General features: G+C 39.7%; 2 protein-coding genes across 2 annotated transcripts; one reads left to right on the forward strand and one right to left on the reverse strand.

The window, feature by feature from the left end:
• Nucleotides 1-6424: 6424 nt before the first annotated feature.
• Nucleotides 6425-10819, reverse strand: LOC142549987 (uncharacterized). Its single transcript, XM_075659232.1, has 2 exons — nucleotides 10530-10819; nucleotides 6425-10187 (listed from the first exon to the last, which is right to left on the reverse strand). The coding sequence occupies exons 1-2, from the start codon at nucleotides 10817-10819 to the stop codon at nucleotides 6425-6427; spliced, it is 4053 nt and encodes a 1350-aa protein (XP_075515347.1).
• Nucleotides 10820-15832: 5013 nt separating this feature from the next.
• Nucleotides 15833-26857, forward strand: LOC142549082 (pentatricopeptide repeat-containing protein At3g58590-like). Its single transcript, XM_075657835.1, has 2 exons — nucleotides 15833-18388; nucleotides 26568-26857. Exon 1 carries the CDS (start codon nucleotides 15982-15984, stop codon nucleotides 18283-18285), a length of 2304 nt encoding a protein of 767 aa, XP_075513950.1. The 5' UTR covers nucleotides 15833-15981; the 3' UTR covers nucleotides 18286-18388; nucleotides 26568-26857.
• Nucleotides 26858-27944: the final 1087 nt, after the last annotated feature.

Consider the following 27944-nt stretch of genomic DNA (forward strand, 5'->3'; position numbering starts at 1 on the left):
AGGAAGATTCTGACGAACATCACCGACTCCGCTAACTTCCTCAAGACGTCCACTGGAGAAGTAAAAAGGTGGATGACCATGTGGATGTTCTTTGTAGAGGAAGAGTATTTCGATGTAATCCGCATAAATGCTTTTAAATAAATAAAATGCTTATCTACTTTATCTCTGTTCTTTATTTGGCTGCAAGGATTTAATTTCATCAGTTGATGCATATATCATGAATTGAATAACCGACAAAACTGACTGACCTCAGTCGAAGATAAATAACGGATAATCGACAAACCGAAATGTCGGGACCTCACATATCCAGGTCTTAGAATAAGGTGCCGGGGCCTCATATTCCCGGGCTTAAAATAGAATGCTGGGCTCTCTCATAACCTGGGCTAAGAATATGGTGCCGGTACCTTATATTTCCCGAGCTCAGAATAAGATGCTGGGGCTTTGTGTCACCCGGACTTAGATTTTTCGTCGGTTAGGGTTCTCGGTAGTCCACGGGGTGTCATTATGACGCAAGCTTTTAGCATTTATATTAACGAAAGTCGTTTCATATTCCGAGAACTCGATAAGTCTGGCACATTGATATTCGTGTGCGTCCTTTCATCTGTTCGGCTCAAATTCCAAAATTAATCCCGAACGTTCACGTGTTCATAGATCAACGGCTGTGATTAGCTCTTCCCCCCCCCCCCCCCCCCCCCCCCCCCCGAGTAAATGAGAAGGGTTCTGATTGGTTTGAGACCTTCCGCCTTCCTCAATATTAAATGCAACTTGCCTATAAATAAGATGGTAGAGATGAAAGGTGACTATCAATTCAGTATGTCGAGTTCAAGTGATTCCAGTGCTTGCAGTAGCACGCATGTTCTAGTAACAAACGAAATGCGTCCTCATCTGGAGGATCTGAAGAGGACCATTGAAGAGTACATCTGGGTGAAGGTCATGTCTACCTTGTACAAGATTCAAGACCTCAACAGCGCGCACCAAAATGGTTTGGTTCTTAATCGTGCCCAAAGAGCAAGGGCGAGGAAATATAAGCGAGAGTTTGAAGTAGATCGAGTTGCAGATCTTGCTACTGATCAAGTTCTGCTGCATGCGATGCTGTGGAAGGAATGGCATCAGCTGGACAAGATCTTGACTGCCGAGTCCTTTACCAATCTTCGGATTCATGAATTGACCGATTGGATAACTAGGTGGCAAGACTCTGTATCTTCTATAATGGATGTCATGACATGGCATCGAATATTTTCCTAATAAAATTTAAATTATCGTACTTTGTTTTTTTTTTTCTTCTGCAAATGAATCAATGCAAATTGGATAATATATAATCGGTAAGTAAAATTAACATGCCAAGACTTAATGCTTCCTGAGCTTAAAATAAAGTGCCGGGGCCTCGTATCTCCCGGGCTTATAGATAAGATGCCGGGTTCTCACGCCACCCGGGCTTGTGGATAAAATACCGGGCTCTCTCGCCACCCGAGCTGGTAGTATTTCGTCGTTTGGTTTTCTTGGGCAATTAATGCGATGTCAGAATGAAGCGTCCTCTTCTGACAAGTTGTCAGTATCTGTTTGTATTCCGAGCAGATAAATGATCATGACGCCTCGATTTATGCTCCTGTCTTTTCAAATATCCCGGCTAATCATGCTGCTCAATTTCCGAGGCTGATCTAGTCCGTTCGATTTGTTTTAGATCAACGGTGTAGATCACCTTTCTCCCCTATATATAGTGGATGACCGATTTTCTAAGAATCATTTGCAAATTCAAACGTGTAGCGAAGCTCTGCCAAATTCTTCTCTCGAGCTTTTCCGTTGCGTAGATCTTATTCCGGCGACCCTTCCGTTCATTGGCTACCGGTCATCATCTTCGTTTCTTCCTAGTAAGTCTCTTCTCCCTTCTTTACTTCCTTAGCCGTGTCAAACTCTACCTCCTCTACTTCTGGCAAAAATGTCATGGGTCGGTCAGAAGATCACTCCCCGACTTCTTCCGAGCAATCTGCTCATATCCCCATAGGTATTCCTATTTCTCGTTCCTGACCCCTCCAAAAATGTAAAGCTTCTTCTTCTCGACCCTCTGGCACCCAGGGTAAGGGGAAAGACCAGGTAGCAGGGCCCTTGTGGTTCTCTACTGTGACTTCTACCCTTCGCCCGGGTAGTATAGAGGAGCTAAGGTCTTTAGGCACTATCCCTTCCAACTACAAAATCAAAATTCCCAGGCCGAACGATCACCCAGACACCCCTCCTCCCGGCTACCACGCCTTCTTTCTAGAACAACTTAAGAGCGGTCTTCGCTTACCGGTACATCACTTCTTTGAAGGGGTGGCCCGATTCTTTAACCTTCCCCTTAACCATCTCCATCCTAATGCATTTCGCATTATGGCTGCCACTTTTGTTCTGTTTCGCATGAAACTTATTCCTATCAACTCTCCAATCTTTCACTATTTTTATTATTGCCGGTTTAATGACGGGGTCTTTTCTTTCATGGCCCAAATGCATTACCGGTTTTTAACTGACATCCCTTCCTCTTTGAAGGGGTGGAAAACAAAATTTTTCTTTCTTCAGTTCCCAACTCTGCCAACCTGTGCTTTGGGCTTCCTGTCTTCTATGCCCACACAGCCTGAACTTCCCCGGGAATTCAAACTTCTTCCCCCCTTCACCCAAGCCTGGGATACTTTGGGGAAACAATCTTACCTGTCCTCGGTGCTGATCGGGGGGGGGGGGGCAATCTGGTTCATTATGGGATCGGGTCCCAGCCCCAGGACCCTGTGAATTGGATTATTGATGAATTTGATCAACCCGGGTCGCAGGCTGGTAAATTACTTTCCTTGGTCTACTCATCTCTTGTATGCTGTGATTCTAATATGTCGATTTACGATGCAGCTGAATAAGATATGATCAGGGCAAGTCTTCAGGATGCTGCTACCAAAAGAAAGGCCGAGCAGAAAAAGATCCGGGCTGAGAAGAGGGCCAGGGAAATTCAAGAGGAGGAAGAACGCCGAGCCCGGGCGGCGGCTGAGGCCCGGGAAATTGAAGAATGCCAAGTCGAGGCGGAGGCTAAGGCCCAGGAGGAAACCACCCCTCCCCAGGAAGAATCCACCTTCCCGGCTGCCGAGGAGGACCCGGCTCCTCTAAATCAGCGAAAGAGGAAGGCCAGGATCCAATCGCGGAAGCGGTGGTGGTGATAGAGGATGAGGTCAAGGAGATCGCCCGATCTCCTCCTATGACTGGTTCTTCTGCTGGTCCCTCCGGGGAAGGCCCTGGATCCTCCCCAACATCTTTGGGGATGATATCAGCTCGGATCTCGTCAAAATGATCCGGGGCCTTCTGCGCCCTGACAAGGTGGCACACCTCCAGGGAGTTCATCCCAATATGCTGCTCTGTGAAGGAGTGTCCCGGACCTTCTCTGTAAGTCCATAAAATGGCGCTCTTTTACATTACCTTCTCTGACCTTTTTATGTTTTCAGGGCTTGCAGATGCTCATACATTCCTACAAGCGAGTGGCCCAAGTAGCGAAGGGGGCTAATGCTCAGGCTACCTCAGCCCGGGAGATGCATGCTACACTCCAAGAGGAGGTGGGTCGTTTGAATGAGCTTCATGAGCATGTGTTGGCTCGGGAGAGGGCTGTTTAGGAGCAGCAAATGAATCTGATCCGGGCGGAACTTGCCAAAGCCCGAGTAGAGACACAAGCGGCAAAGGAAGAAGCAGAGTCCTCCCGAGTCCGAGCCGAGGACCTCCAGGCTGCTGTAACCCTCCTTAAGACTGCTCAGGAGGAGCAAATGGCCAACTTTTTGAAGTCTCCTGAGTTTAAGAAGGTGGTGGCTGAGAAGGCCTTTCCATACTTTGAACAGGGCTTCAACAAGTGCCTGGAGCAATTTGAGGAGGCAGGCTTAGTTCCAGCCGACCGAGAAGACTTTCCAGACCTGGAGAAGGCAGCCGCATCCCTCCCGGATGATGAAGAAATAATTAAGGAGCCGGACGGGCAAAATCCTTAGCTGATTAGGATTTTTGTCTGTTTTTTTTTTTTGTATTATTCTCGGGTTTCCTGGCACCTTTTAAATATCTTCCCTTCAAATTAAATATCCTTTTCTTGCATTTGATAATTGCTTCCCAATATTTCCAGAATTGTAAATTAACTTGAATTCTGTATTAACTCTGAATTTTGTCAATCATTAACCAATTTATTTTCTCATAGCAAAGACCTGAGGGCCCAATATGAAATTAATCTTGATAAGCAATCAGGGTGTAAGTTACTGGACTGGTTTCCTGGGATTGATAGACGACCAGGGTGCGGATCCCTAGGCCAAAGTACAGTTCCTTGGGCTCTGTAGATAACCAGGGTGCGAGTCCCTGGGACAGGATACGGGTCCCTGGACTTGGGATATAACCGGGGTACGGGTCCCTGGGCTTAATAGATAACCAGGGTGCGGGTCCCTGGGCTAGGGTACGGGTCCCTGGACTTGGGTATAACCGGGATACGGGTCCTCCGGGCCAGGGTACGGGTCCCTGGGCTTAATAGATAACCAGGGTGCAGGTCCCTGGGCTAGGGTACGGATCCCTGGACTTAGGATATAACCGGGATACGGGTCCTCCGGGCCAGGGTACGGGTCCCTGGTCTTAATAGATAACCAGGGTGCGGGTCCCTAGGCCATGGTACGGATATCTGGACTTAGGATATAACCGGGGTACGGGTCCTCCGGGCCAGGGTACGGGTCCCTGGGCTTAATAGATAACCAGGATGCGGGTCCCTGGGCCAGGGTACGGGTCCCTGAACTTGGGATATAATCGGGGTACGGGTCCTCCGGGCCAGGATACGGGTCCCTGAGCTTAATAGATAACCAGGGTGCGGGTCCCTGGGCCAGGGTACGGGTCCCTGGACTTGGGATATAACCGGGGTACGGGTCCTCCGGGCCAGGATACGGGTCCCTGGACTTGGGATATAACCAGGGTACGGGTCCTCCGGGCCAGGGTACGGGTTCCTGGGCTTAATAGATAACCAGGGTGCGGGTCCCTGGGCCAGGGTACGGGTCCCTGAACTTGAGATATAATCGGGGTACGGATCCTCCGAGCCAGGGTACGGGTCCCTGGACTTGGGATATAACCAGGGTACGGGTCCTCCGGGCCAGGTATGGGTCCCAGGGCTTAATAGATAACCAGGGTGCGGGTCCCTGGGCCAGGGTATGGGTCCCTGGACTTGGGATATAACCGGGGTACAGGTCCTCGGGGCCAGGGTACAGGTCCTCGGACTTGGGATATAACCAGGGTACGGGTCCTCCGAGCCAGGGTACAGGTCCCTGGGCTTAATAGATAACCAGGATGCGGGTCCCTGGACTTGTGATATAACCGGGGTACGGGTCCCTGGGCTTAATAGATAACCAAGGTGCGGGTCCCTGGGCCAGGGTACGGATCCCTGGACTTAGGATATAACCGGGGTACGGGTCCTCCAGGCCAGGGTACGGGTCCCTGGGCTTAATAGATAACCAGGGTGCGGGTCCCTTGGCCAGGGTACGGATACCTGGACTTAGGATATAACCGGGGTACGGGTCCTCCGGGCCAGGGTACGGGTCCCTGGACTTTGTAGACATTTCCCTGAACCATTTCTTTATTTGATGAAGAAACAATAGATACACGTGCTTTTAAACATAATATTTCTTTAAATGAAAAGCATTTCATGGCCTTTTGAGAGTATGTCCCTGAGAATCTTCGAGGTAGTAAGCTGCACATGAGCTGACTCTTCGAATTATTTTGAAGGGTCCTTCCCAACGGGCTTCTAATTTTCCCACATCTCCTACGGGCTTGATCTTCTTCATAGCCAAGTCCCCAACCTGAAAATTTCGTGGCCAAACATGCTTGTTGTAGGACTTCATCACCCGGCTGCGATAAGCTTCCATTTGAATGGCTGCTCGATCTCTTCTTTCTTCCACTAAATCAAGTTCAATTGCCCGGGATTGATCATTGTTGCTCGGATAAGATTCTATCCGAGTAGAAGATTGCCCAATCTCCACCGGCAGGACTGCTTCTGAATCATAGACAAGGCTGTAGGGTGTTTCCCGAGTAGATGATCGAGGCGTAGTTCGGTATGCCCATAAGACACTCGGTAATTCTTCCACCCAATCTTTTCCTTTCCTATGGAGTCGGGCTTTCAATGCTTGCACAATGATCCTGTTAGTCACTTCAGTCTGGCCATTAGCCTGAGGGTAAGCTACTGAGGTGAAGGATTGAATAATCTTCATTTCTTGACACCAGGAGGTGATCTTCTTTCCCTGGAATTGCCTTCCATTATCTGAAATTAATTTTCTCGGGATGCCGTATCTGCAAACAATGTTCTTCCAAAGAAATTTCATTACTTCATCCTCGGTAATCTTGGCTAATGGCTTGGCCTCTACCCACTTGGAGAAATAATCCACAGCCACAAGAAGGAATTTTTTCTGTGCTCGGGCTATGGGGAAGGGCCCACAATATCCAAACCCCATTGGTCAAAAGGACATGATGCGGAGATCGGTTGCATACTTGCAGCTGGGCGATGGTGAAAATTAGAATGGTGTTGACAACCTTGACATTTTTGAACAAGTAGGGCAGCATCTTGATTCATCTGAGGCCACCAGAACCCGGCCAATATAGTTTTCCGAGACAGAGCTGTTCCACAGAGTTGTTCACCACAGCATCCCTCGTGTATTTCCCGGAGGACATACTCTATCTCGTCTTTTGATAAGCATTTGAGTAATGAGCCTTGATAGGATCGCCTGTATAAAACATTATTCAAAAATACGAACTTGGGTGCTTGTTTTTTGATTTTTGCAGCCTGAGCTCGATCTTGTGGGAGCTTTTCATGTACTATGTATTCAACGATAGGAGTCATCCATGAGCTTTTCTGGACCGGGGGTACTTCTTTATCAATAGAGAGCACCAGACGGGTAAAGCAGAGAACCTCTTGGGTATTTATATCTGTCATGGAAGCATCCAATTTTGCTAAGGTATCGGCCTCTGCATTTTCCTCCCGGGAAATTTGTTCGATACTCCAGTCTGTCAAAGACGATGCCTGGGAAGTAATGAGCCCCAAATATTTGAGCATCTTTTCGTTCTTGGCCTCATACGTCCCTTTGATCTGCTGTGTAACCAACTGGGAGTCATAATAAATAATGACTCGGTAAGCACCAACTTCCCGGGCAGCCTGTAACCCTGCCAAAACAGCTTCGTACTTTGCTTCGTTCTTTGTGACCCTAGAATCAATCCTCAAAGCCAACTTGATTTTCTCTCCTGATGGGGCGATTAGGACCACCCCCACTCCACACCCTAACAAGTTTGACGCGCCATCAACAAACACCCTCCATACCTCTTCTTCGGCTGGTTGGATCATTTCTGTTAAGAAGTCCGTTAATTCCTGGGCTTTTATAGCAGCTCGGGGTTTGTATTTAATGTCATATTCCCCGAGTTCTACAGTCCATTTGACCATTCTCCCGGAGACTTCGGCGTGAGTCATGATCCTTCCAAGGGGAGAATTGGTTAGGACCACAATGGGATGTGAAAGAAAATATGGCCTCAACTTTCGAGCGGTCATTACCAGGGCTAATGCTACCTTCTCCAATTCACTGTATTTTAATTCTGCCCCTCGAAGGGCATGACTGACATAATATTTTGGTTTCTGATTGGCTCTTTCTTCCTTGATAAGCACAGAACTAACAGCAAATTCAGTGGCGGAGAGATAGACCCATAATTTTTCCCCGGGCTCGGGCTTGGCCAAAATAGGCAAATCGGCCAGGTGCTTCTTCAAGTCCCGAAAAGCTTGTTCACATTTGTCGTCCCAGCCAAATTTCTGCGCTTTCCTTAGGACTTGGAAGAGTGGATAACTCCGATGGGCAGATCGGGAAATAAAGCGCGACAGGGCGGCAATCTTCTCGGTTAATTTTTGCACATCTCGGACAGATTGAGGAGAAGGCATGTCCATTATTGCTCTGATTTTCTCAGGGTTAACTTCGATTCCCCTGTCAGTTACCAAGAAACCCAAAAATTTACCGCTCCTGACCCCGAACACACACTTGCCCTGGTTGAGCTTTATTCCATATTGTTTTAAAGTGGTGAAAGTTTCAGTTAAATCATCAATGAAGTGGGAAACTTCCCGGATTTTGATTAGAATGTCGTCCACATACACCTCAATATTCCGACCTATTTGCTTTTGGAAGACAAGATTCATCAAGCGTTGGTACGTAGCCCCCGCATTCTTCAATCCAAAAGGCATAACGACATAGCAAAAGGTGCCCCCGGAGGTAATAAAACTGGCTTTATCCTGATCTTCCAGAGTTAAAGGAATTTGGTGATACCCCTGATATGCATCCAGAAAGCTTAATAACTCGCATCCAGAAGTGGAATCTATCACCTGGTCAATCCGGGGGAGTGGATAACAATCTTTTGGGCATGCTTTATTCAAGTCCCTGAAATCAACACACATTCTCCATTTCCCGGTGGATTTTGGGACGAGAACCACATTTGATAGCCAGGGAGGGAATTGGACTTCCCTGATATGCCCGGCTCTTAGCAACTCTCCCACTTGCTCTTCAATTACTTTATCTTTTTCAGGGCCAAAATGCCTCTTCTTTTGCTTCACGGGCTGGGATCCCGGGAGGATATTAAATTTATGTTCGGCCACTTGGGGCGAGATCCCGGCTAACTCCTGTTGAGACCAGACAAAAACACTAATGTTAGTTTTTAAACATTGTAAGAGATTTACCCGGGTGGACGTGCTGATGTCTCGAGCCACCCGGACGTGCTTTCCTGGCTCAATTTCCACCGCTTCTTGTTCTTCCTCAGCGACAAAGTGCACTTCTCTCTCCTTTGCCCCCTCTTGACACTCTTCCTCCTTCCCTTCCCTCCTTGCCTTCTTTTGATCTACCCGGACTGTCTCCCCATAACACCTCCGAGAAGAGGGATGATCTCCCTTAACTTCCCCAACCTGTCCTCGCACCGGGAATTTGATTTTCTGGTGATAAGTGGAGGCCACGGCTCTCATCTCATTCATGGCCGGCCTTCCCAATATGATATTGTACGAGGATGGGGCATCCACCACTGTAAAAACAGTCATCGCAGTCTTCCTTAGGTCTCCAGTGCCCAGGGTCAGGGGTAGAGTGATTTCCCCCTCAGGGTACACAGCATGTCCAGCAAAACCAAACAAGGCAGTCTCAACCGCCTCTAACTGATACTCGTGTAAATCCATTTGGATCAAGGCTTCCTTAAATATGACATTGACAGAGCTGCCATTGTCAACAATTACCCTCAACACATCGTAGTTAGCCACTCGGGCCTGGATGACAAGAGCGTCATTTTGGGGTAAACTAACTCCTCTGAGGACCTCTGGTCCAAAGCTTATGACTGGTTCGTCTCTTCTCCTCCCATCGACCTCTAAGCATTCCCTTCTACTTCTGGCTTTCCGGGCCTGGTTGGAATCACCATCTGTGGACCCTCCCGAAATCATTTTGATTACTCCTCGGCTTGGGGAAGGGTCCTTCCTCTCTACTGGTCTGCCCCTTTCTTCCCGAGAACTTGCTTCTCCCCTTCTGCTTCCGCTCGGGATATTTGTTGACTTTGGAGGAACATTTGGTCCGGGACGTCGAGACAACCAAGGTGGCTGTCTAGACTTATCTCGAGGGGGATGGGATGCTGGCACATGACGTTTACTGGATTCCTTCCTCAGGGTCAGACATTCATTAGTGTTGTGAGAACATTCTTTATGGAGGGTGCAGTACCCTCTCTGCTCTGGCCTTGATGCCCTCGCCACAGGACTGGGAAGCGGGGCTACATCTGAGTTGCATTCTTGAATCTCTCGGTCCCGAGCAATTCTCAAAGGTACATGAGAGAAATGTCCCGGGCCATTTTTCTTGGGAGCTCTTTCTTCGGGTTTGACAGCTCGGTCTCCTCTTGATCTCTTCAAGGCCTCTCTTTTCTGATTTTGCGCTTCTTCCATATTAATGTATTTCTCTGCTCGGGATAAGAGATCTTTAAAGTTCCCGGGCAGTTTCTTAGTCAAGGATCGGAAAAAATCCCCTTCCCACAGCCCTTGCATGAACGCCGTAGTTTTCGTCTCGGGTGCACAGGCCGGCACATCCAGGGCCACTTGGTTGAATCTTTTGAGATACGCCCTTAGGGTTTCATCTTGCCTCTGCTTTACCTCAAATAAACTGAAAGCAGTCTTCTTGTACTTCTTGCTGCTGCTAAATTGATGCAAGAATACCTTTTGGAAGTCTTCAAAGCAATTGATGCTTTGTGGCGCCAACCCTTCAAATCATCTTTGTGTGGAGTCGACTAGGGTGGGGAGGAACACTTTACATTTAATTTGGTCTCCATAACAATGCAACATGGCCATGTTTTCGAAACGAGCGAGGTGCTCTTCGGGATCAGAACTCCCATCATAGTCCTTGATTTTAGCTGACTTGAAATGCCCGGGTAATGGTTCCCGGACAATGATATCAGAAAATGGGCAACCCTTCACAACTGGAGCATTGCCCTTAGAACCAACCTGCCCTTCTAATACTTTTACTTTCTTCCTCAACTACTCCAATTCTTCCGCAACAGTGGGGGACTTAGAACCCGCGCTTGATTCCCTCCCCTCTTCCTCTTGCGGCTGCTGACGTTGCTGCTCGGGATGACTGGAATGATGAGTGGTGGCCTTCTTTGCCGTGGCCATTTTAACAGCATCAGTTATAATCTTGTTTAACTCCTCGGGAGTTAAATGAATGGTGGGCTGAGGACCATTAGGGGGAGGGCCACCTGCACCAGAAAGACGAGTATTGTTCTCCTCCTGGACTCGAGAAGTGTCCTGGTTTGCTCTTTTAGTAGGAGCCATATCAACGCCTTAGAACTCAGATTTCCCACAGACGGCGCCAATGATGCAACCCGAGCGAAATGGACGAGTCGGGTCGGGTACTCTGCCGGGTTTTCTATCAAAATGTTAGAAATATGAGTTGGACGCTTGAATTGAATCTCGTGACTCCTCGATCCGATTGGAGAGATCTGTGAACAGGAAAGTAACCACGTGAATGGGAGCCGGAGGGGTGTCCGGCGTGACCACTCCGATGCTTAAGTCAGCAGAGTACTCAAGCAATAAAACCAATGTAGCCAAGAGATGGCTGTGTGATTGGTGTGGAGAGTAAATGAGAGTATTAAATATGTGAGTTAATATCTTAATAGAGAGTAAATGCAAATGAATAACCTGGTACTTATAGTAGAGGATGCAATGATGACCTCGTTTTTTGTGTTTGAGCATTAATGATAGTAGGGTGGCTGATTACACCTTATTATTCTGACATGTCAAATCTTACACTAGTCACGTCCAGCCCACTTGATTTTATCAACAATTAATGTCATTGTCAGAGATAGGTCGGCTGTGCATGCTTTACCAAGTTGGCGCCATTAAATGCTTCACTTATATCGAGGTGGCCGAACAGAATGCCTCTCGGGTAATTAAAGAAGAGTTCGGGTATTTCACGTCTCGGGGAAATCATGTCCTGGGTGGTCCAATGGCTCAGGGCATTAACCCATTTTGTCATGCTACCGGCCTGAGAGCATCCCATCCTGGCCCGGGTACCAACCATGGATATGCTCCATGGCCCGGGAAGTCCCAGGGCCTATCCATGACCCGGGACATCCCGGGGCATCAAAAGGGATAAAGCATAATGGTCTGTACATTTTGGAAGGTTGCACAGTTGTTGGTTCTACATATTCATTGATTGATCAAAAGGATAGAACTCTAATGTGGCATAAAATAGTTGGCCACACAAGTGATCGAGGCCTACAAGAATTTAGGAAGCATAATTTATTATGTGGAGACAAGATAATAGGGCTAGAGTTCTGTGAAGATCGTGTCCTTAGTAAATGCTTTAGGATGAAATTCAAACAATCCAAAATGAAAATCAAGGGCATCCCAGACTATATTCACTCATACTTGTGGGGATAGTCTCGAGTGAAATCAAGAGGAGGAGCAAGATACTTTATTTCAATCATCAATGAGCACTCCAGGAAGCTATGAATTTGGACCTTAGTGATAAAATATGAAGATTTCAAAGCTTTCAAAGACTGGAAAAATTTAGTAGAAAACCAAATAGGACATAAGGTGAAAAAACTCTACACTGACAATGGACTTGAATTTTTTTCAAAGCAATTCAATCAGTGTTGTAAAACAAAAGGGATCTCAAGGCACCAAATAATATAAGCTGAACTCCACAAAAAAATGGGCTAGCTGAAAGATTGAATAGAACAATTCTAGAGAAGGTGAGGAGCATGCTATCAAGTGTAGGTCTACCATCTATTTTCTGGGCGGATATTGCCACAACAAGAATTTACCTCATCATCAAATCACTTCCACTAACAGTTGACTTTAAAACTCCACGAGGTGATGATTGGACATCCGACAGATTATTAAAACACAAGAATTTTTGGATGTGCTGCATATGCACAGGTTAAACAAGATAAGTTGATCCTAAGAACCAAAAAAAATGTTTTTTTGGGATATTCGGATGGGTTTAAAGGATAAAAGTTATGATGGATTGAACCAGGTAGTGAGAGGTGCATCATTAGTAGAGATGTTGTTTTTAATGAACACGAACTGTCTCTCAAGGTGTCAAAAATATCAAAAGTGGAAGGTAAAGATGTGGATAACAAACTTCAAGTTGAACTGGATATAGAGGATGCCCAATATCCACAAATTGATTTTAAAAAGACTGGAACTAATGCTCATGATACTGAACAAGTCAGTGAACAACTAGGGAACTACAAATTTACGAAGACAGGAAGATGAGGATTATAAAAGCTCCTCAAATACTTTGAATCAGTGAGGGATCAGCTTGCTCCGAACCAATCAATGGTTGAAAAGTCAGTTGGAGTGGCAAATCAAACTGAAGTTGTTGAGACAGTCGAGCAAAATGTCATTTTATCAGTTGAACCAGTTGTAACTACTTCAGTTGGGAAAATTGAAATTGCATAAACAAGTCATCAGTTGATCATTTTTCCTGATCCAAAAACTCAAATGATTGCTGATTCACCTGAGTTAGAGCATGAAGAAGATTTTTTCATGGATAATATTATGTCAAATCTAACGCGAATCAATGTGTTGCTTACACAAGTCAAGACAAGATAGAGAATGACTACAACCGACGTTGAGAATTTGAAAGATAAAGCGTTCAAAAAACTTTCAGGACTATCTAGTGATGTCAACATGTTACTTATCTATTTGGATTCCATGAGAAAGAATTGTGCTTCAACATCACAATTATCTAGTTCTCATGATGCTCTTACACCGATGGATCTAGTGCATGACAATTTAAATTCGAAGATAAATTCATTTCACCCAGCTCTCTGCAAAGTTAGACACTATGTCTGCACAAATGACTTCTGTAGCACATATCCTAAAAAGATTTGTGGTTGCCCCTAGTGTTGACAAAAAGAGGGAAGTGAGCTTCAATAGAATCTGCTTTAAATAAGTTGGACAAAAAGATGGAAGCTAGAGAAAAAGGCATAAAATAGTTATATTTGCTTCTATCAGTTTAAAGAAGTTTTCTTCAGTTTATCTGATATTTATTTTATCGGTTCATCAGAATTTCATATAAATACAAGTTCTGCATAAAGAAAAATGTATTTATTGCTTAATTTTTCAAACACCAAAAAAGAAGACATTGTTGGATCAATTAAGGTTTTGGTAACAAATCTTCATGAAAAATTGAACTATGCTAAATTAAAGTAACCAAGTCCACAAACTAAACTAAACTAAATTAAATAGACTAGACTAAGCCAAGACTAAACTGACGTAGACTGAAATTTATTAGTTTATCAAATATATCAGTCGAGAAAATTTACATACATTCTATTAATTGATCAAAGACATGCATGGAAAATATGATAAATCATTTTTCACTACCTGATGACCCCTGGAAAGAAGCTAGAACATGATGTGAGTTCCCAAAAACTATGTAAACAACATTTGTGAGTTCCCATGCATGTCTTTGATCAAGGACATATTTTCCATACATACCTTCCTCCCTCCTTGGGCCATCAAACCCACTACTTGATCAATAACAAGATCGAGAGGGGTCTTCAAAAAATAATCCACTCGTGAAATGACGTGAAGGAATTAACATCCCAACAATGTCAACCTAGGTGCAAAAATTTTTGAACGCTAAGGAATAAATAACAAAAAAAAAAAAAAAAAACTATTTCGGATCAAATTTATTTTTATTTACACTTTCAACAGATTTGAAGGCTAAATTAACATCTTCCTTCGTGGGAGCATTCTTCGTGCTGCCTCCATTCCTTCGTTCCCAATCGACACATACATGGAACTTGTGGGGGTGGATCAACCCTCTCTACGGGAGTCACATATTTGGCTACAACACCAAGTATGCACTCGTAGGACAAAATCTATAAATATATAACATATTTATTTAATATTTTACAGAGGATTATAGTAAATATATTAAGGAAATAGAAAACCCTCTCACTTACTTGTAAGTGATGGTTGAAGCCTGTGAGGTCGTACGTAGTCATTCTCTGATTTTTTTTTCCCTTCCTTATTTGTAGGTTTTTTGGTAAAATACATTGACCGTAAGCTATTAAAAACTATATCATGTCTTTCTACCCCAAGGATATCTATTAAACAAATCAAATCTTCACACCCACAATATCTTTCCAAGACCTCTTGGATCAATGGAACACCAACTACAAAAAGAAGCTAGGCTTGTTGGTTTTACCTATTCCATATTGTCCCCATCACCTCACTCAAGACTCAACACAGCTAGACTCTCCTCCAAGTTTTTCGCATGAACCACGTCCATTTTTAAATGTCTAAACTTAAAATCGAAAGACAGTTAAAGCCGGTGATCAAACAAATTAAACTCGGAGGATTGAAAATCCAACAGATCTCTTTGATTAGTATAACCATAAAGTTCATGTTTGGCTGAGTTTATTGTTTGACTATTTATCATATAGTACCACAACAGAAGAGCAGACAGTTTATATTGATTCACACTTAATATTACATTAACAAATTGTGTTTTGGTCACCATGAAATCCATCTCCTCGTTATTAAAACATTTCATTATTTAATGTGAGACATCTATATAGCATCGGGATGATGTCAACTAGCAATTAAATCGATCAACTTTTGCGAGTTTTTTTTTTTAAAGATAAAAACTTGTGTGAGACGGTCTCACGGATCGTATTTTGTGAGACGGATATCTTATTTGGGTCATCAATGAAAAAGTACTATTTTTTATGCTAAGAATATTACTTTTTATCGTGAATATCGATAGGGTTGACCCGTCTCACAGATAAAGATTCCTGAGACCGTTTCACAAGAGACCTACTCTTTTAAAAAACAACTTGAAAAACAAATAAATAAAAATTTAAGCTTAATATCGACAGTCGAAATAAAACGAAAATAAGCCCCAAAAAAACGTGTTAGAGCATTATTAGGTCAGTCGAAGTTTAAAATAATTTTTGTATTTTTTTTTAAGATCAGTGTTGTTACCGAAAGGTAACGGAGGAAAACCAAGACGCCCTCATATTCCCAAACTTTAATAAATACTAGTTATTTTGCACACGTGATGCATATGTATACAATCTTTTTTATCATCATTAATGGACTAAAGTGAAATTTGACAAATTATGGAGGGATTAAATTGATATTTGAATTATTGAAATAAAAAAAATAAAAATAAAAGTGTGTGTTAAAATTTATATAAAAAAAAACAAAATAAAAGTGTAATATTAATATCAAGTTGGAAGAAAAGTTGGTGTCTTGTCTATGTGGTTATTATCATGTCCTCAACTTTAATAAAATAAAATAGAATCAAAAATAGAAATTTATGTAAATACGAAGGAAAAAAATAGATGAAGAAAGGATGAAATATTAACAAAACGTGGAGGTAAATATGTTTTAGTTAAAAGGATTGCTTTTATTGATGGTAACCGAATGTGCTATTTGCGGAGTTTTTCTGCTTGATTTCCCGCTGATGCATGAGAAGAATAACGTTAGTTTTTCCGGAGACAGTGAGAAATCATCATTTGTCCATTGATTTTAATCATGTTTCATCCACCCAAAAGCTTCACTTTTCTGTCAGCTCAAATGGTCAGAACATCGGACACCGAAATGCTATCCTCCGAAACCCAGAAAAATTTCGTTTCCTGGACGAAGCAAAATCTCTACACGGGCTCGCCATTACAATGGGTCCAACGCCAATGCAAGAATCTGTTTTTGTTAACAACAGGGTTATCTCGCTGTACGTATCTCTCGGTGACACTTTCATGGCTCGTATGCTGTTCGACGAAATGACTGAAAGAGATGTTGTATCGTATAATACTATGATAGGCTCGTATAGTCGAGATGGGTTTTTTCTGGAAGCCTGGGAACTGCTTTCTGAAATGAGAAAATGTGATCTGAAGCCTACACAATTCACGTTTGGCGGTTTGTTATCATGTCATTCATTGGATGTCTTGCAAGGGATGCAGTTGCAGGCTTTGATGGAGAAGACAGGGTTGCTTTGTGGTGAACCTTTTTCCGGAACAGCATTGTTGGGAATGTACGGGAGGAATGGATGTTTAGATGAAGCTATTGCAGTATTTGAATGCATGCCTCAAAAGAACTTAGTCACCTGGAACAATATGATCTCTGTATTTGGACAGATGGGCTTCTCTGAATATAGCATGTTTTTATTATCTGAGATGATGAGGAGTCAAATGGAATTATCTGAGTACACTTTCGTCAATGTTTTATCTGGTTTTCAAGATGGTGACATGGAATTGGGAGGGCTAATACATGGGATCGTGATAAAGCATGGATTCAACACTGTTGTTTCTGTCTCTAATTGTCTGATTAGTATGTATGCAAAGTGCGTCGACACACACTTGGCAGAGAAAATGTTTGAGGAGGCTTCTGTTCGGGATATTGTTTCGTGGAACACATTAATTGGGGCAATGGAAAGTTGTGGTAGACCAAGCAAAGCACTGGATATCTTCCTTCAAATGTGCGCTAGTGGATTATTGCCAAACGAGGCGACTTTTGTAGCTGTTGTTAGCTCCTGTTCAAGACTGCAGGCTTCTTTGTTCGGGGAATTCATCCATGCTAAGATGATAAAGAGAAGATTTGAATCTAGTGTTTACACTGGTACTTCTTTGGTTGATTTTTATGCCATATGTGATAAATTGGAAGCAGCACACATTTGTTTTGATGGAATAAATGAGAAAAATTTGGTTTCTTGGAATTCACTTATCCTGGGATATTCTAACAGAGGTTCTTCCGTCTCTGTTAGGGTGCTTCGTGAAATGATTCATGCTGGCTATCGCCCTAATGAGTGGTCATTTTCTATTGTTGTTAAATCATCATCGCCATTAGAGCTGCTTCAACTTCACTCGCTGGTGATAAAAATGGGTTACCACCAAAATGATTATGCGTTAAGCTCTTTAATCAGCTCATATGCCAGGAATGGTCTGGTATCTGATGCCTTAACTTTTTTCGAGCCTGAGAATGCTACCCTTCCTGTTGCTTCATCAAATGTTATTGCATGGATTTACAACCAAACTGGTCAATATGATAAAACTCAAGAGTTATATGCTACGATGCGGGATCCTGACACCGTTTCTTGGAATACTTTGATCGCTGCTTGTTCCAGGAATGGTGATTATACAGAGGCTTTTGAACTTTTTCACCACATGCGTAATTCCCAAGTCTTTCCTGACAACTACACTTACGTTAGCCTCTTCAACATTTGCACTAAATTGTGTAATGTTGCTCTTGGCAGTTCTCTGCATGGCCTTATCGTTAAGACTGATTTTACACTATGCGACACATTTCTCTGCAACATCATGGTCGACATGTATGGGAAATGTGGGAGCCTTGAGAGCTCGGTTATGATCTTTAACCAGATGGTGGAGAGGAACGTGATTTCTTGGACAGCTCTTATATCCGCCCTTGGACAGCACGGTTACGGAAATGAAGCATTAGAAAGATTTGAAGAGATGGAGAGAAACGGTTTCAAGCCCGACAAGGTTGCTTTTCTTGCTGTTTTCTCGGCTTGTAGACATATTGGATTTGTGAAAGAAGGGATGGCATTGTTTGACGAAATGAAATCGAAGTACGGTGTTGAACCAGAAATGGATCACTATCTCCTGATTGTTGATCTACTGGCCAAACATGGGCATCTGAAAGAAGCTGAGCAACTGATTCTGGGGATGCCTATCCCTCCGAATGCCCTGATATGGCGTAGCTTTCTTGAAGGTTGCAAGAAACAAACAAACATGGGAGGTTTTGCTGTTGCCGTTTAAGCCACAAATTAAGAGTTGCAAAGGTATTTATTTATGTGCAGACGATGCCTGAGAGCAGCTTAAAATCGTTACTGCAAAATACTTGCCTTTCTTTGAAAAAAGGGTAATAATTTTCTTCCCCGAAGCTGCCTCTGTCATGAGGGTTAGGTAATATTCTAATTTTGATCTAATTTAAGTTGCAAGTTTTATATTCTTGTTACTATTTTGTAAAATTTCATCATTTGACTCAAGTCAAATTTTAAGTTGAATTGAATTTGAGTTTTGATTTTTAAATATAAAAAGGACTAATACTTGACTTAATTCAATTTTAATTTGAATTGAATTTGAGTTTTGAGTTTTGATTTTTTTTTTTATCAACTTCTAAAATTTATATCCAATTTTCAAGAATTTCAATATAAAGTAATCTCGAAAGTAATTTTTTTTCCCCTTAAAAAAGTGATTTCTTCAGTTAGGCTCCATCACTTAACAAATATATTTTATTATATTCCAACCCCAAAAACTAGACATTCTTCCTTCAAAGCGCGCTTCATTGCTAGCACGTGAAGGATCTGAAGTCATTCACACACATTCACATTCACATTCACAAACTTTTATGATGCATGTTATGGCTTAATTACATATAATGTTCGTTTTTAATAATCATCTTTCAAAAATATATATCCAATTAACTTTTCATTTTTGGAATTAAAATAGGCCCTTGGCTCATTCCAATTCCTAATAATGAGAATAGTTGATATTTTGTGTAACGGTTTCACATATCCAAATATGTAAAACTGGACAAAAGAAGTAATCTCGATGGAGATTAGGATGAACTTTGATTAGGGATGGGAAAAAATACCGAAAAACCGTACCGAAAAAAATACCGAACTTACCGAAAAAATCGGTATACCGAACATTTCGGTACGGTATCAGTATCGGTATCGGTATGAAATATTTTTTTTTCGGTATTTCGGTATATACCGAAATATCGAAAATAATTTTTTATTATTATTGTTTTTAAAATTTAAGTTCGGTATACCGAAAAAATGTCGGTATAACGAAAACATTTTCAGTATACCGACATTTTTCGGTATACCGACAAAATTTTCGGTGTCGGTACGGTACCGGTATGAACTTTTTCCATACCGAAAATTCGGTATACCGAATGTGCGGTATACCGAAATTTCGGTATCGGTATGGAAAAATTCCATACCGATATTTTTGGTACGGTATACAGTACCGTAGTTCGGTACGGTATACCGTACCGTACCCACCCCTAACTTTGATGAATAAAAGAAGAATAGGTAGACATTCTCACGGGTGAAGCAAATCAAACATATTTCCTGACAAAGAAGATGGAAAAATACTTATGAATGATTCAAATACTTTTCACACAAATTAGCATATATTACACAATAATTTTTCATAATATAACTAACAAAAACGATACTTTTGTAGTAAAAAAATAATACTTTAGACATAAAAAGTAGTACTTTTCATGTGTCGGGTAGGGTCGGGTCAGAGATACATATCACAAAGTTTAACTGTGATACGATCTCAAAAAAAGTTTTTGTATAATAAATAATCAAAATCATCCTAAAACCAGATTTATAAATTAATAATAGTGTTCCATGCACACGTTACTGTGAAATGGCAATTATAAAAATTGTTGCGCTATCATCAAATGGGTAAATTAGAGAAAAAATTTCAATTCAAGTTTCAAATTAGGATTTACTCTCAAGGACATAAAAATTTAGTTTGAACTCCTCAATTTTGACAAAGTGACAAAAAAAATATCCTTGATTTTATAATTGGACCAAAAATAGTATTAGAATCGAGGTAAAAAATTTTCAAACATACAATGTTATTATTGTTGTGTAACTAAATGTTTAAGGAGGATATTTTTTTAAAAAAAAAATTATGGATTTGAACATATGTTCGAGATTAGTTATTTACGCGACTTATTCCTATACTTTGAAATATTTACAATAATACCGTTGTCTTTTGGGGGTCAAAGACAACGGTTTTTAGGGTCAATAACAACGGTTCTGTAAAACCGTTGACTTTGAACGTTTATGACAACGGTTTCATGAACCGTTGTCTATTAGCGTGTTTTTTTGTCGTCGCTTATTTCAAATTAGCGACAGTTATATTGAAACCGTCGCTAAAGTTAGCAACAATATCATAGAAAACCGTCGCTAATTTGATATTAGCGACGGTTTAAAATTTACCGTCGCTGATATTAGCGACGGTTTAGTTCAAACCGTTGCTAAAATTTGCGACGATTTTAATATAACCGTCGCAAATTCAAAAACTTGATCCCGCCTAAACTTCCCTCCATTTTCTTCCATTCACTTCAAATTAACGACAGTTACATTTAAACCGTCGCTAATTTCAAATTAGCGACAGTTATATATGAAATGTCGCTAAAGTTAGCAACAGTGTCATTTACAACCGTTCCTCTCTAAACAGATTTCCAAGTAGGTGAAGAAGCACATTCAGCGAGAACAAGGTCAAGGAAAAATAAAATTATCTTGAACTAAAGATCCTATGGGAAGTCTGTTTTTAACCAATAAATCCTTTTAGAGTTATGCTTAATTTTGATCTGCTGGACTTCAAAAACAGAGAAGATCTCATAGATGATTGGACATCGGCTATGAGAATCACGTCATGAACACTTGATCTCAACAAAAACTGTTCATTAAACTTTTAGAAATGAGTCTAATGGGATCGGGCAAAATCTTCTGGGACACGACTTCGCAGAAACCAAATAGTCAGTCCTAGCAGGAGAATCTCTGACTAAGATAGCTAAAAAATGGATACCATTTTTAAAGCACAATTTATAGGGGTGGACTATTTTAACAATCAAGCACAGAGAATACAAAAAAAAATACACTCAAGCTCTATGTGGTCTTGAATTACGTGATATCAGTTTAGTGGATGAACATATTATGTTATTCACTAAATATATATAAAATTTAGGGGTCGAATAAAATATAATAATGCAACTTTATTCTCCAAAATTTCAAGTCCTTAAAGAGAAATGTTAATTTAGAATATGTCTCTGGCAATCCAGATATTTTGGCATAGAGGGCCTCTTTCTCAAAGACAAAATCATGACATAATTGTGTCATATGACAAAATTACAAAATAATTACAAACAATTAAGATGTATTATTAAACGTACTCATTTATTTTTAAAAGAAAATGATCATCCGAAAATTATTGAAAGTAAGCCACAAAGGAAGAAAAAAAAGAGCTTTATATCACATCCTTATGTCGTAAGTGGAAGATGTGGAAGTAGTTCTTGGAAACCAAGAACAATATGATCTGAACAAACAAATAGATCTTACATATCTGAGCAAAGAAGTGAATCATCAAGAAATAAGATGTCATCCCAAGCATCGAACTCATCACGAAGCACGAGACGAACACCAACAAAGAATACTTTCAGAATAGCTCAAACCCGAGCTAGTGAAAGTTTTAAAAATTGTAATTGCTGGACATGTGGAGCAAGATGTCATATTTCTACCAACAATCCAGAACATGACAAAAATTGAACAAAACATTTTGAATCAACTATGGATATTGAAGAAGCGGTTTATTATCATGATCTAGTTCAAGTGTATTAGTTTGAAGATATTCCTTCAGACGAAAGTACATATGAAGAAGAAATATCGAGTCAAGAAAAATCTGATGAAATAGAATCAGAATCTGGCTGAAGATGAGGTGTTTCGACAAGAAACAAATGAAGACTTTTCTGGTTTCTTTAGCCAGACAATAATATCTTATAACATGATCCAAAAGATAATGTGGGAAAATCTTAGCCTACAAAGATACCAAGGATTCTCTGCAGGACGTGTAGAAATTTTCTTAAGAAATCTAAGCCTAAAAAACAGAAAACATCATCTAATCTATAAGGCCTCCAGAAGGGAAATGACAATAATGAAACTTATAGGAAACCGAATGAAAACACAATGAATTATTTTTGAAGAAATTGAGGAATTTCAAAAATTAAATATAGAAGTAGAACAAACCAACCGGATTAATCCAAATTATAATTAAAATTACTTTTAAAGAATGAATAGATTCACCCATTAACATTGTTATATGCAATAACGAATGTGTAATCTTCAAGATTCAATACTGGGAACAATCTCAAGAAATCTATTGCAGGAAAAATTGTATGAGTAATTTATCCAAGTATTTCATACAACCTGACATATCGATATTTCAGTCGAGCTTTAACATTACAATAAAATTTCAAAGAAAAGAGGTCGATGAAATATGGTAACAGATCATATTCTATTACCAATCTAATATTGTATGCTCTATCTAATACACATCACTCAAAAATGTTTATTATAAATGAGTTTATTGAAATACCAGAAATATTTGAAAAAATTGCCCAGACAATATATCCAGAAAGAATCGAGTTTCCTTTAATATAGGAAACAAATATCCAGATCCAAGACAAAACGATTCTACAAGTAGGGATGACAACTTTTCCCACGGGTTTGAAGCCCCGGGAGGAAAACCCGAAACGGGGATGGGGATTCTCGATTTTTTTGGGTTTGGGTTCGGGTTCGGGGATTTAAAAAAAATCCCCGATGTAGTTCGGGACAGGTATGAGATTACTATTTACATCCCCGAATTCGCCCCGAAAATAATATCAATAATAAAACAATAGTATTAATAATATAATAATATTATTATTTTTTAAAATATTAATAATAATATTATTATTAATATTGATATTAATATTAATATTGATATTATCACTAATAATAATAATAGATAATGATAAGTTTTAGTTTGAGAAAATCTACAAATTCGTGATCGTCTTACCATATTAATATTTTTGAAACGGTGATGGGGACGGTGATGGGAAGTTGATCCCCGAAGTTTCGGGTTTGGGGATTTCCCGAACCCGAAAAAGCGGGGATCGGGACGGGTATGGGGTGGGGATGGAATTCGGGGACGGGAATGAGAATGGCAAACCCGCCACCGCCTCGTCCCATTGCCATCCCTATCTACAAGGAGTCAGTCTTAGGCTACAACCAAGAAGATTATCTTTTCAATGAGATAAGGTGAGAAAAACACGTCTAGGAAGCCCAGCAGGTACTAAAAATATTTTCGACAATAGGAAATCTTAGATGTCCAGAAGTGTATAGAGAAGTCGAAATAATATTTGATATTACATGACAAATAAATCATTTTCCTTATCATACTATATATTATTTGGAACAAGCTATGATAAGAGCTTACCAAAGAATGATCAATATAGGTAAATTAGAAGTTCTATCAAAGGAATCCTAAGAAAAGAACAAATCAATTTGTTCTTGAGCTAAAAGTTTCTCGAACACAATAAAAATAATATCTTGAAATATATTTTGCTAGGAACTAATGTCTTGCAAATGTTTAAATCATACACACAAGAAAATGAGACTAGAAGATTAGTATTCACTACACTATATGATCACAAAATCATAGTCCAGACACTGTGAGATGTATTTTATATAAAATTGTCAATTCAGTTTCGCAGAAAACGTGTTGATAAAGGAAAACTTTTGAACCCAAAAATGAAGGATTCTAGACACTTTCGAGAAGCAATGCTCAATTAAGAGCAGATCAAAACCTCAAAACAGAAGAAATAAAATTCTTCAAAATAGCTTTAAACCCGAAGAGTTTAGAGTTTGAATCAAAAGTATCCCAATAATATGTCAAGATTAAAGAAAACTAAAATGAAGACCCATTGGCATGATGGAACATGAACTAACTCTAAGTCAACCTTAAAATTAAGGAACATAAGGAATATAAGTTCGTCATATGTAACCCAATCTCAATTAACATAGTATATCAAAAGGATATGCAAATTATTCTCAAAAAACATTTAAACATTAGTTTAATCAAAACATAAATATCAGCATATAACAGTACAGATTTTCTAGTAAGAAATCAAGGTAAAATAAAAAGGAACAAACTCAGATTAGTAATTAATTATAATGAAATTAATAAAATTCTGGAGTTTGATAGTTATTTTATACCAAGTAGAGAACATTTATTCAGTTATATATGCAAGACCAAAATATTCTCTAAATTCTATTATAAGTCCAGATTCAATCAAATTCAGATGAAGGAAGAAAGCAAGAATTTCACATATTTATCCACACCATCAAGTCATTATATTTGAGAAGTATTACCAATGAGATTGACTAATTCACCCCAGATATTTTATGAAAAGATAGATAACATATTTAAAGATTAATTCAAATTTATGTTTGCTTATGATGATTATATTTTATAGCATATAGAAATATAGATAAATATATTAAATATTTAGAGATTTTCTCTAAAGTATGTAAAAAAGAAGGACTAGTCTTAGTAAAAAAGAAAACAGTCACTGCAACAAGGAAAATTGAATTTTTTGGAATAGAAATTGACGAGTCATAAATAATTCTGTAAAAACACATTGTAAAAAAGGTGCAAAATTTTTCTGAAAAACTCAAAAACATGAAACAACTTCAAAGTTTTTTAAGACTTGTTAAATTTGCTGTAATGTTACTAAAAAATCTAGAAAAATAAAAGAAAAGGTTCGGTCCATTACTAAACCATGAGGCAAGATTCATATGGACAAAAAAACACACAAAAAAATTAAACCAATTAAATATATTTTCAAAAATCTCCCGAAAATAGCTATTCCTCAAGATGAAGATGATCTGGTATTATATGCAGATATCAGTGATCATTTGTTAGAGCCCAACCCAAATTCTCAATGCCCAGCCCAATTGGATTAAGCAAGTTTTTTTTTTTAAAAAAAATAATAATAAATAAATAAATAAATAAGAAACATGAATCTTCCTCAGCCGTATGCCTCTAAAATCTTTCGTCTCAAGAATTCAATATCATCGTAAAACTTTGACCATCCATATCCTAGGAAAACCCACGACTCTCGGAGAAACCATCGGAGACCGTCGCCTCTTTTCGCCGAAAAATATGGAGAAAACCTTGGTTTAAGTTGTTTGAAGTTTGAATTCGAAGCTTAGAACGGGATTCGAGACTTTCAAAGGTATAATTCAGATTTTAGGGTTTCGATTTTGGGTATTTTGATTCATTTAAATTCCAACAATTAATATGTATTGTATTATTGATTGTAGGTGAATCATTGAGTCGAATGGAGGTGTTGAGCTAATTTTCATAAATTAATTAGATAATATTCGAATTTAGCCTATTAATTTGGGATTTTTGAAATGTTAAATCGTTATTGTGATGTGTTTTTTAGCATTAGAATTAGAAAATGAAAATTTTGGAAATTCCTAATAAATATCGAAAATTTCAGATTCGGTACGCTTGAATTTTTAAAATTTCAATTTATATATTATTGAGAGATTTAGGTTTATTAAATTAAATAAATCAATATATTTAACTTTGCGATGAGTTTTAGAAATTTTAAAGCCTAAATTATGGATTTTTGAAAATTTTAGGCTAAATTGGTGAATATTGAAAAAATAAATAGAAGTTGATGTGAAATGAATTATTTGTCACATGATCGGATTCTTCGGGAAAATCCTTCAGATATTTTAATGGTAAATTAAGTATCATTTGGGGTACGCATGAACTGTTTTATTATGACGTCTATAATGACGTGAGGTGACGTTAAGTATTATGTAATGAGTTGTGGCGTGCTTTATATGCTTATGTGAATAATATGATTGCATTCATGGTTTTTTTGAGTTGATATGCTTAGGTCGATAAATAATCCATATTTTTATCTTTTGAAAATAATAAAATAAAAGTATGTTTATCTTGAAAGGAATATTTGGGATATTTGTCGACTAGTCATATCAACTATTCATGCATAACATTTCGAACCTTGACTCCGTTGATTGCTATTGTTATTGATCTGTTGAGTCATCGATTCAGCGAGTGATAGGATTGGATCATTCTTGACATCCCATCGATGGAGCGAGTGATAGGATTAGCGCACTCCTGATGAGTGCATGAGGACTGACTGGGTCGCTACCGGACCCTCGATGCTACGTGCATGGATAAGCAGCGACTTGATTTTTCTTTGCTGCATTCCTGGCACAGGTGGCCACTATTTTTGTCGCTGACGCGTTTCATTTGGACTCTGTTTTGGCATCCATGATTTTGTTGTTACCGGCACGCATTGCATTGCTTTTCATTGCATTTTATTTGATTTTATTTCATGTCAGTTATATTTGTCATAATTTTACTGGTTCGTCGTACTAGGGCCTGACCCCTCTTTTTTTATGATGTGGTTGTTTATTATACCATAACAGGTTATCCAAGAGGTTTTGACGCGTCCGGTGGAGCGTCAGGTAGCGGTGCCCAGTAGTTGGGTTGTTGTTGAGAGTTCTCATATATATAAGTACACATGTGTTTATTATTTTATCGAGTCATACATTTGTCAGGGGATGCTCTGTGTAATTGTACTGTTACTTTTGCAATGTTTTAGATTGATAGTTGTGTGATCTTGCCTTGTCGGCTCTGCATGTGTTAGTATTGGCCAGTGCGGCTATAGGCTTGTGAATTGATGTTATGATTTCATTCGAGTATGTATAAATGTCGCTTGTGTTGTTTGGAAATTTTTGAGATGTCCTACTTACGGGGAGGTCATGCTGAAATTTCTATTGGCCCAAAAAGAAAAATTTTTAATCGCTTTTCACTGTTTACATTAATGAATCCTGGTTGTTTGATAATTGAACACTAATCAAGAGCACGAGCCCCCACATCATTGGTGGACAACGATTCTTACAAAGCTCACACCAAATGGAAAGCAATCATGCAGGTATTGGAGTGAACTATTATCAGATGCAGAAGCCGTAAAATGTCATATCAACAAAAAGTAATTTGTGCGAAAAATTGTCATTATTTTTACTTGCAAAGAAACTTACTTTAAAGGTTCATAATACACACATTTCTTAAGAGATGAACAACTCTAATGTCGATGTCATCATGAAAATGCAGAGGCATTTGAGAGAAAACTTTGAAATGCTTCAAGCCGAGTTTAATAAACTTTCCTTAAATGCAGATGTTGTGGGTAGGTTAAAACAAGTCAATAAGAGCGTTGTCTCTGATCGAATAACATATTGTTTATAGGTTTATACTCAGCTATGATATATATTGCAAAAGCCGTCAGGCTATTGAGAAGCCATTGGTTTCCTAAATGAGGAGTTTTCGAGTACAAAGCTCTATACCTGGAGAAGAAGATTCAAGTACCCCTAGCACAAGTACTAAGTGGAGATAATCTTTAGATGAGTCGGCCAAAGAAAAAATTGAAGCTCTGGATCTTTATCTCGAGCCTTCAACTCAACTCTTCACTTCGGAGATTAAAGAAGGAGAGATCAACCTTAGATCTCAAACTGACAAGGGAAAATATAAGGTTAGTACTAAAGAGCTTATAAATTCTTTATATCAGGTATATCAACAGAACCGAGAGAAATTGAAAACAAGAATGGGTATCAACCTATACGCAATCTGAATTGATATAGCGGTAAAATATCATAGGATATGGATGAAACAAAATTCTTATCCTAAGGAGGTAAATACATGGTATGAATTTGGGTCTCTTGCATCAATTTATACTACATCGCTTAGCTTCTCAGAAATTTCAGCACTACCAAAATGGATGCAGGAATCTGTTCATAAAACCTCGA

The sequence above is a fragment of the Primulina tabacum genome, chromosome 6, assembly GCF_025594145.1.
Source record: "Primulina tabacum isolate GXHZ01 chromosome 6, ASM2559414v2, whole genome shotgun sequence".
Taxonomy (NCBI): Eukaryota; Viridiplantae; Streptophyta; class Magnoliopsida; order Lamiales; family Gesneriaceae; genus Primulina; species Primulina tabacum.

Coding starts and splice junctions, on each gene's coding strand:
- LOC142549082 (XM_075657835.1), top strand. CDS start 15,982: ATGAGAAGAATAACGTTAGTTTTTCCGGAGACAGTGAGAAATCATCAT.
- LOC142549987 (XM_075659232.1), bottom strand. CDS start 10,819: ATGGCTCCTACTAAAAGAGCAAACCAGGACACTTCTCGAGTCCAGGAG. Junction 10,188..10,529: donor ACTGTTGCGGAAGAATTGGA/GTAGTTGAGGAA, acceptor GCATCAATTTAG/CAGCAGCAAGAAGTACAAGA.